At 46.4% G+C, this 10,370-nt stretch overlaps 1 protein-coding gene across 1 annotated transcript; it reads left to right on the top strand.

Annotated features, from left to right (window-relative positions):
- The first annotated feature begins 279 nt into the window (after positions 1-279).
- stk17al (serine/threonine kinase 17a like) lies at positions 280-9,063 on the top strand. Its single transcript, XM_015948660.3, has 7 exons — positions 280-583; positions 3,339-3,551; positions 6,233-6,377; positions 6,912-7,038; positions 7,123-7,171; positions 7,344-7,523; positions 8,545-9,063. The coding sequence occupies exons 1-7, from the start codon at positions 477-479 to the stop codon at positions 8,828-8,830; spliced, it is 1,107 nt and encodes a 368-aa protein (XP_015804146.1). The 5' UTR covers positions 280-476; the 3' UTR covers positions 8,831-9,063.
- Positions 9,064-10,370: the final 1,307 nt, after the last annotated feature.

Raw genomic sequence — 10,370 nt, 5'->3', positions numbered from 1 at the left:
CCTGTGGTACTTAAGGGATTTCCTCTCTTCTTTAAGTACAGAGGTGTTTTCAAGCGGTTATTCGAATAATTACCACATTAACCGTCAAAAGCTTACACTAGTGTGCCTGCACCAGGACGCTCATATCGTTTGTCCTCACCTGCCAGCGGGCGCGCACGGCCTGTTCCTAAAAGGCGAACTGATTGGCTTCCTGAGCTGCGCGTCAGGCGCACGGGGCTGGCCCGGACGCAGGAGTTTATTGCTCTGAATGTTTGGCAGCAGCATTCAGACTACCGCTCAGACAGAGAAGCGGTCCTGTTACCATCAGCTGTCCAGTTGGGACGCGTTTAACCTGGATTATCCCCGCGCAGCGTCAGTTGCTTCACAGCGATTCTTTAGATCATGCGAGTTCGGACTTGAGCGAATCAGAAAATCGTCTCGTTTCTTCTCCGCGTTCATTTAGGAGGAGGACAGTTTAATTTTAAGGCACGACGTAAATGCCAGCAGCAATGAACAAGAACGGGATGGTGACCGAAATCCACACCAGGATCAGGAAAGAGCCGTTCACGGCCAACTACGAGCTGGTGGGGAGAGAGCTGGGCAGGTGAGTGGATTTTCATGGCTGTAAAAGTCCGCTTTCTGGTCTTTGTTGTGTTAACTCTGAGGCTGGACTTTGCAGGAATGCGTAATCTTTAACAAATCGTGTAATCATATTAGATTTGTGCACGTGCTGGGGAAGCCTGCTAATTGAACATTGCAATCCCGCATTCATGTGAGCAGCGCTTGGCACCCGCGGCGCGTAAAAATTGTAATGCGCTTTGTTGGGTTTGGGTTTAAATCTTCCGATTTGTTTTGTTTGATTTGTCAGATTTGATTCAAAAACGCTTGCACTGAGTTATGTGAAGATAATCAAACTTTTAGTTGCAGCATCGGGACTCTGAATGAAGAAGCATGGCCCTCTTCAGGGGGGTTAGGAACTACCGCTTGTGGTATCGTTTCTGTTTAAACCCACGTTTGTGGCCACATATTGCAGTAGTGGAACAGCATTTTCACTTGTCATGAACAGACCTGCAGATTTAATTAGATTTGTTTAAAAAGAGATGAGTTAACATGATGAAACAACCTGGTTAAAAGGAGAACAGATCATTATTAATGTCCTCCTTATTAGTGAGAATGTTCTCTTGATAATTGTCCACGTCATGTTTCCTTGGGGATCCGATCTTGGTGAAAACAGCATCTACAATCACTCCTTGTGCAGTTTGTGGCTGTCTGAGTTGGCACAGTGGCAAATGAACAGGCTGCCTACCACACCTGACCTTTGCCTGCTGAGCAGCTGTTTAATTGTCCCCTCTGCTAATTCTGGCCTACCCCACCTGCTTAACCTCTGAGGGAAATGATATAGGAGTCCCAATCTTTCCTCCAGACCAGGTTGTATTCACGTTTTTAAGCTATAAACTTTTTAAAGCTAATTCTCCTGTCGTTTCCCCCATGATTTCCACCAAACCTCCTGAGATCAGGCCTCATAATCCCATTAGGCAGAGGAATGCATGCAGCATGGCATGACAGGAAATCAGGTGTAAAGTCTGTACATGAAGACGTTTAATAGAGCCTGGCGGTGCCAGATTTGATTGTTCACCCAGTTGCTGCCCTTTAACCCCTACTCGCTCATAATCAGACTTGTTTTCTGTGCCGGGGTCCCCTGCAGATTCTGCAGAGCAAACGCTGAAGCAGGAAGAGGAACTTGGGCTGTGCGCCTGTCTAGCTGTCAAACGAAAGCTGTGAGAGCTGTCGCTCCTCACAAGCACACCAGACATGTCAGTGGCCCGCTGGGGGAGCCAAAACGCTAACCCCACAGGAAGCCAACCTCTCAGTCTAATTACCGCAATACCAGGAGCTGCTGGGCATTCGATCTGTCCCTTGGTAAAGTTAGTGATGAGTAGTTTCTCTTTATCACTTGTAAGTCACTTTGGACAAAAGCTTCTGCTAAATACGTAAACATATTGAGAATAGCCCTGATGTTGAGCTCTGCTCTGCTGAAAGGGCAACACCCTTGAGTCGCTACAGCGAGCTTTTCATCCCAAAAGATGGAGAGCATCTGAAAACATGACAAGTGTGAACATTGCCAGCTGGACGATGGCCTTGTTTAGTGACCTCTGACCTGTTGTCAACCCCACAAAGGGCCTCCTGGTGCTCTTTTATGTTGTCACTAGTCATTTCTTTTCACGCCATATGTAGTTCCCAGCCCACAGATCTGAACTTGGCTAATTAAGGATGAAAAGGCTGTGACGACTTTTGCCCTCTGACGCCGAAGAATGACGCGACGCCATTCTGCGAGAATGGCAACCTGCTGAAGAGAAGAGCCCGGGCCTCACAGCGGCCAGGACTGGAGCCAGAACCAAGTCAGACTTGAGCCAGAGCGGTTCTGGTCAGCAGGATGGCGCGCTGGGGCTAACCGCTGTGTGGGAATACGACTCGCCCCACGCGGAGCGGACCGGATTCTCTTTTCATTTAGACTCTGCTCATCTCTTCAAATTCACTTTTCACACGTCTCCTGGCTCTTGGAGACATTAACTGGACAGAGATGTTTGGACAAGTGTCTGTTATTCACGCTCCAGCTCAGCCGTAGCAGGAGACCCCCCGCTTGGATTCACCAGCCACAATTAGGTGGGTGGTCTTGGTCCGGAGGCCGCTGTGTTTAGCCGACTGGTCCGCTTTTGTGCGACCGTCAAAAGAGACTCTGTCTCTGACTGAGGGTCTGGGTGGAGGCGTCAACACAATTCCATTTGTCCTCGCTGCTGTCAGCTGTGAAGAAAGGGAAGTGGACAAGGTCTTATTATCAGTGTGGGAGGGGCAGCTGCTGATTGTGTTTGTTTGACACATGGTGGCAATTTTGCACACATCCGACATCCTGCCCACACCCGTGGATGAGCTTTGACACTTCCTTTGAATTTTTCCATGTAGATGGACAAACATCAATTGTTTTTGGCTGGTGAAAGTTTATGCTCTTTTTTTTTTTTCAGTGACCAAGTAGTTTCACCCTCATCAGGCCTTTGCCCACTTAGCAGCTTCTGCAGAACGTGAGGGGCTCATCAGCTCCTCCTGAAGGTTAAACTCATAGGAAGGCAATGGGGGGAAACGCGCTGCTTTTTAATTGATGCCGTTCAGCCATCTTTATCTCTGTCCGTGTCCAGAACTGATCCGTCGCAGGTTTGTGGGTTTCCAGAGCTCACAGCTGTCTCGCTGACCCAGACTGAATCCAGCAGCAGGAACTACAATCAACCCCGTACGACGTGTTTATTTTTCTGTCTGTCTCCCTTCCGACCACTCACAAAATCTTTGACTGCTTTGTCGTTTTCCAGGGGAAAGTTTGCAGTGGTGAAGAAGTGCGTAGAGAAGGCGACGGGAAAGCAGTTTGCTGCCAAGTTCCTGCGAAAGCGACGGAAGGGAGCGGACTGCCGCGTGGACATTCTGAACGAGATAGCTGTGCTGGAGTCGGCCAAGGAAAGCCCGTATGTGGTGGGGCTGCACGAAGTCTACGAAACCAACTCTGAAATCGTCCTCGTCCTGGAGTGGTGAGACCCTTGTCTGAACATTACAGACGAACGCCGTGCTCTGTTCCACGGCCTCTTTCAGAAACATGACACAACTAGGACGGCTGCTTTGTAAACATTCGCTACACGTTTGCACAATTTAGATTTTTTTTTTATCGGTTATCTTAATTTGTTGAGGGGTCTGTTCTTTTAATTAGTGTAAATCTTACAAATGTGCCATGCAACGTCATGTGTTCTGCAGAATTCAAACCTTTGATGCATGAAATGCACAAGCTTGCATTACGCTTCCTTAAATGGAAAATGGGTTTGTCTGTGTGGTTATCTGCTCTGCTCGCTGTTGCCACGTCACCTCAGCCTCTTGTTACGCTCGTTCTCAGGAACTGTCACTTCTAACCCTGCTGAGGCAAAAACTGCACTCTGTGAGAAAATGATGAGTAGTAGTATTTAGCGGCATGTTAGGTTTTAGAGTGTCATCTAAATGACTTTCCGATGAGCACGCAGGTTCTGGTTTTGACAGCCGTTGAAGCGCTCAAGCTGCATGAGCAGTTTCACACCAGCTGTCTGGCTCTTTGATTATTGAACAATACGATGTAACAGGTCATTGTTCTAACTTAATTAGAATTTGGAAAGACCACTTAGCGTGTCAGGAACCTGGCTTGCTTCGGCAGAGGGAGATAACTCGGTGCAATTAGGCTCCAAGCGTGTTTGTCTGATCCCAGACGAGATAGCTTTTGCAGAACAAAGCTGCTCTGGCATTTCTGTTTGACCTCTGAGTAAAGTATGAAGAGAAGTAGCGCCTTACATGCCGTTTAGAGGAAAGGGTCAATGCAGGTCACCTTCTTGTGTGTGAGCAGCGTGCTAATGCTCAGCTGCTTGGTTTTTAAATGTCAGGTGTCCCAAAACCTGCAGAAGCACTCATGATGAAAGTCGAAACCTGCTGGGTAAAAAGAAAAAGCTTCTGACTTCAGCACCAGTTTAAAAGAATTGCAACCTGTTTTCCATTTCCTGTGGGTTTAAATGTTAGCAACAAGCGAGGCTCCCAAAAGTACAACACCATGCACAACGTGGCCACAACCACATCCTCGCCGTGTCAGAGAAATGACAGAAGTTGAGCCCTGATCGTGTAAAAAGTGCTGCTTAAGTGTGCGTCAGTCCCACAGAAGCTAAGTTTAGAGACTGTCATTTTGAGAACGATGAGTCGCCTTTAAGATCAGAAAGAGGAAATCGAGAAATTGGGTTTTCGTTTATTATGCGACACCATCCAGACCTCTCTGGCCTTCAGCTGAACCGTCAGAGACACAAAGCCTTGTGCAGAAAATCCGGCCAAGTGTAAGGTTATCCCTGGTGACACCGGCTGGCACAGCGCCGTTGTTGACGGAAATAAGCGCCGAGCTCGGTGGTCCGCCAACAAGAGCTTTGATCAAATGGCTTTTCCTGCAGAATCGGAGTGGATTTATTTGCTACAGAGGAGGATGACTGGAGTCTCACTAGTGGCAGAGGCGCTTTTAACAACCAGGATCTTTAATTCGACACGTTAGTACCGAACCTTCTTGGAAAGAACACAAAAGCTATTATCTGGCCTACAGGAAAGCAGGTCTTGCAGGCTGACTATGTGGTCTCTTAACTGATTTAAAACAAACCTGACTTTATCAAGATCAAATTCCTCAAGCTGAAAATTCCTGAAACACTTTGTCCTTTAACTGTTCAGACGGGCTCATTAAGAGCTTACAGCTGCACCTGATGACAAATTAGGTTTGACAGCCATGAATTATAATGTTTTTATGTTCAAATTAGAAACACCCTTTTTGTTTTCCACATTCAGATTATGTCAAATAAGCCTGCTGTTCTGAAACCCGGCGGGGGGGATACTTCGTTTAATGAAGACCAATATTTTGTGTCTTTTTAGGAATATTTTTTTAGATCAAGAAGCGGGAAAAAAACTCCTTTTAGCAGCTGAGGTGAGGTAAAAATCCCTGGTTAGGAGCCTGAGGTGGTAGCTGGGAGGGGCTGGTTATGTAACCGCTTTCCTCGGAGTATAAAGAGCATGTATGCCTTCCAAATCCCCCACACATGGTTGTAGTTTTCCTGGGTGAACTGTCAGCTTCAGGCCCTGATCTGACTGATACGGGGACATCAAACATAAATCCACCATGTCTCCACTTTACTTAACTGTGTTATACAAGAGCAGGGGGATCAGTCAGGAATCCGACTGAACTTTCTCTAAAAGTCTGACTTCAGAAGCTCCAAAAAGAGTAATCCCTTGGTTTGGATCAAAGAAGGGTGAAAATTTGGAGCCATCGTATTCTCCTCCCTTTTATAAATAATTACATTCGTCTCGTTTGATTATTTCCAGTTGTATGCACTTTGCTTAAGCTTCTTCCTCCAATTTTAGTGACCTTAGATACTTGATATCAAGCTGGAGCAGACCTTATCTCAGCCTGGTGTTTGCTCATGAAACCGCTCTTATCTCTGTAATATTCCATGACAAAAGAGATTAATTTCCAGGCAGGGTGCCAAAAATGTTATTGATTTATGTAAGACATGCATGCGGCGTGTAGATGTGGACGCACTTTGTTCCTTTCAGGCCAAATGAACAGATGACCTGTTGCATCATTTTTAAAAAAGGAGTTTCTTTAGTTTGGAAAGCGAAAATTGTTTAAATGTTTTGTGTTTGCTCATTTTTTTCTCCTCCTTGTTTGCAGTGCTGCTGGTGGCGAAATTTTCAACCAGTGCGTGGCCGATAACGACGAGGCTTTCACAGAGAAGGATGTTGTACGACTGGCCAAGCAGATCCTAACCGGAGTGGCCTTCCTGCACCAAAACAACGTGGTCCATCTGGATCTGAAAGTAAGGAGGCTGCGTTTACGAGGACGTTTCATTCCCTCGAGGGTTGGGACTGGGAGAGCTGGTACTTCTGTTATGCAACCAGGCCTTGTTTGGTGTGTCTTGACCCTGTTCCCACGAGGAACCAACCCGAGAAAACCATCGTGCTTTTCTTTTAAGTGGATCTTGTTCTAACAATGCTGTCACGAACGGGGTCTTCTACATCAAGAGTGTCTGGTTTCTCCTTACATGATGTCCTGTAGGTGAAGTGATCCACCCATAGCACGAGTGTGTTGATATTAGGTCGTGTCTTTCTTTTTAGGGGCTTTTATTGCGTGAATACCATTCAGATCTGTGAATTTGTGGTTTGAAAGCCTCTATTGGGTGGATCATAATTCCCTCTGTTGTTGGCATTGAGCCATCTGAACCTGAGGTGAACTTGTATGCTTGCAGCTTTCAGGCTCTGCTGTCGCTAAACAAACCGTCTCAAAACATTAGAGAGAGAGATCCCAGCAGGATGATCGAAGCTCTAACAACCTGTCGCTAATCTGTCTCCAGCCCCAGAACATCTTATTGACCAGCGTCCGCCCGCTCGGTGACATCCGTATTGTGGACTTTGGCTTGTCCAGACGCATGGACAGCGTCACTGAGGTCAGGGAGATCCTGGGTACACCAGAGTACGTGGGTGAGTTCAGCTTTCCAGCTCCCACGGCTGTTCCTTTTCAGTTTGAGCGCAACGATTAATCAGGTCCGCATGTCTCTCTTCCAGCACCGGAGATCCTGAACTATGAACCCATCAGCACTGCTACAGACATGTGGTAAGTCGGCTCCTTTAAATGCAAACTTGAATGCAAAAATATTTTAAAGTCTAGACCACAAGATAACCCTTGTTCCTGTTGTTGTCTGACAGCAGCGTCGTGGCAGGAAGCCAAAGAGGTCGTTCGTATTAGCGACACAACATAACCTCCTTCTCCTTCCTCCCTGTGCTAGGAGCATTGGAGTCCTGATCTACGTCATGCTGACAGGCGAGTCCCCCTTTCTGGGTGATGATAAGCAGGAGACGTTTCTCAACATCTCCCAGGTCAACGTGGACTACTCACAGGAAACGTTCGAGGAAGTCTCCTCCCTGGCTGTTGACTTTATCAAGTCCTTGTTGGTGAAAAACCCCAGGTGAGTTTTTCCACATGAAAGATTTTTATGATTCTGACTCTGAAAGGAACACAGAGCAGCGTCTTACACACCGAGGATGTGAGTCATGACCGCAGGAAGTACATCCGCATGCGTATGGATGAGTCTGTGGTACCAAGTTTTGCGTCACATTGGCAACGATTCACTTCCGCTTTTTTTTTCAGCTGGCAACAGTAAATTGTCCTCACTTAAAGAGCAAGTCACCCCCAAATCACATTTTTTTTGCTGATAAACTATATAAAGGAGTGTCTAATCATGCTGCAGACACGTGTCGTCAATAATTTGGCAGTCAGTGCATCTTGGTTGAAATTCAAATAAACTGTCAGTGTTGCGCCGTCGTCAGGGAAAAATTGTGCACTGTATTTGAATTTAAATCTGCCACCGCTATTGGCTAAGAGGTATGCTATGATGTCATCTGGTATATTATAATGCCATTGTGAGCCTGTGTGTGTGCGTGTTTGTTAGCAGCTCCGCCTTCTCGGCCTGCCAAGCAACAGCATTTGTTGCATTTTTCAAACATGAAGTGTGAGTGAAGTAAGTTTATTGTAGGGGGTAACTTGCTCTTTAAGAAGAGTTTAGTTCATTCAACTGCTTTGGACACTCATGCAAGTGTCACCGTGTCAAAAGAATGAAGGGCTAAATAGTTGTGGTTAGCTTCACTCGTCCCCTAATTCTGATCGACTGCTCCAGCAGAGAGGCCCTAATTTGTTACCGCAGTGTGTCTGAAGCATAGCCACAGTCTCCAGCCAGCATCACTTAATCGCTACACATTAGTGGGAGAGCTGGAAAAAGGCACACTTTCTCAGGGTTTTGGTAATCGGGGAGACGAGAAGGAGGGAAAACAGCTTAAGAGTAAAAAGTGCTGCGTTTGTGGTTTTCCGAACCCAGTGTTGGAACGAAATATGGCCGACCCCTCGGAGTAAAGAGCTCGACAGTCCGATGGTTGTATAAAGTCTCTGGGAATTTCCACTCATCCACAGTGTTATTGTGTTTGTGTGCACAGGAAGAGAGCCACAGCAGAAGAATGCCTCAATCACCCCTGGCTGAACTCGCATCCCCACTCCCACCCGCACCTCCACACGAGAGCAGCCTCCTCGCTGGACGAGCCCGAGACGAGCCAGTCCGAGTCGGAGCCTGAGAGCCCCGCTTCCTCCCCCGAGCTGGGACTGATCGGGTCCTACCTGATGTGTCCGGGGAAGGGCGAGCTGAAGGCGGGCCGCGACACCTTCTCATTCAGCGAGCCCCCGTTCCCCACGAGAACTGAGATACAGCAAGAGCTGATCTGCTGACCAGCATTTGAAAGAGTGGGGGAACTGAGACTGAGCGGAGCAGACGCCAGTGAGCCTGCAGCTCCGTGGTCTCGTCCTGGACCAGAACCTTGCTCTGTGGCTGCTTTCTGCCTGGCTGCCTTTACTGCTGTGATGTCTGTGTGCTTGAACGATAATACCTTCTCTGTGCCGTGCTGCTTTGAGTAATCGCACATGAGGAGTATGAGGGATGAAGTCAAACGAATGGGAGAGGATACATGAGGATTTGGCCGCACGACTGCACTGCCGGGACAGAAGTGAACTTCACTCTGTCTACTTCCCTCCTACACTGGTCTCTTATTTTTCTTCTAACAAGCCTGTTGGCTGGTCTCTGTTCCTTAAGAGTGACCCAGCTCATCATAACACCTTAAATATCAGCTCACTCACACGTGCATTTGTAATCGTTTCCATTTGAGACGATGGATGGGCATCAAAGTTGGTTCTGTGTTAAAGGGGCAGCAGCTAAGCTGAGGCCAGAAATGAAATGTCACTGTTTTAGTGTTTATTTATGTGTCATACCACATCTGCCACTCAAAGTCACAAAGGCCTTCGTTTAAGTGCGATGTAGTAGCATTCTTGTTTTAAAGGACGATCTTGAGCACTTTTTGATTTAGTTTTTGGACGTCTGCATTTGAAACTAAAGGTTTATGAAGCAAAGTACTGTAAATAAATGTCCATGTATGTAAGTATGCTAATGTGCTACGTTTTCAACCTCACCTTTGTTTAATATTGGCCTTGGCCTCTTTTTTTCACTTGTTTGTTGTTGGCTATTGCACAAGTTGCACAGAATATTTTGTACTTAACAGCCTCTAGGTTTCATGCTCTCCAGATATTGCAGCATCCACGGTGAGAGGAGGGAGCCGTGAGGGGTGGAAGCAACAGTCCAGTTTGGTTACGCGATGTAATGAAATGACAAGAGAGTGACGCGGTCAACTGGTGGCTCATGTTCATGCAAATGTGTTGCCTTCAGATTCTCGGGAGCAGAGAAACATGAATGGATTTCTCAAAAATAAGTTATGACATGTTTATTGTGAGTTAGAGTTGAGATGAATCTGTAAAGATGGCTTTTTTTAACCAGTGGAACAATGTTTGAATCAATCCATGTCTTTTTGTATGTTAACTCTTACTTGTTCCTGTTGGATTTCAGGAAGGTTTGCACTTGTCCCTGTGGACATCATGTTAAAAATAAAGAAATGTTTGTTCATGGAATGCATTGCAAGTTGAAACTAAGAAAATATAGAAGTGCTTTTGTATCAAATGCTGCTGTCTGGAGTTGTTTTCTTCGTTCGCTTTTTAAACAAGAGCTATGCGATGAAGGAATTTTTTCTTTTTTAACTCTCTCAGGCTCAGAAGAAGTTTTGAAAAAAGGATGAACAACTCAGGCCCTGTCCACACGTAGCCGGGAATCTGCAAAAACATAGATATTTTTCTACGTTTTGGCCTGTCATCCACACGAAAACGGATCTTTTTAAAAACTCCGGCCAAAGTGAAGATCTGCCTTTTCTCCGTTTTGGGTGTCTGT

The sequence above is a fragment of the Nothobranchius furzeri genome, chromosome 5, assembly GCF_043380555.1.
Source record: "Nothobranchius furzeri strain GRZ-AD chromosome 5, NfurGRZ-RIMD1, whole genome shotgun sequence".
Classification (NCBI taxonomy): domain Eukaryota; kingdom Metazoa; phylum Chordata; class Actinopteri; order Cyprinodontiformes; family Nothobranchiidae; genus Nothobranchius; species Nothobranchius furzeri.
Note: the sequence above shows the minus strand (reverse complement) of the source record. Positions and strands in the feature narration are given on the sequence as shown.

Coding starts and splice junctions, on each gene's coding strand:
- stk17al (XM_015948660.3), top strand. CDS start 477: ATGCCAGCAGCAATGAACAAGAACGGGATGGTGACCGAAATCCACACC. Junction 7,039..7,122: donor GGGTACACCAGAGTACGTGG/GTGAGTTCAGCT, acceptor TCTCTCTTCCAG/CACCGGAGATCCTGAACTAT. Junction 7,172..7,343: donor AGCACTGCTACAGACATGTG/GTAAGTCGGCTC, acceptor TCCCTGTGCTAG/GAGCATTGGAGTCCTGATCT.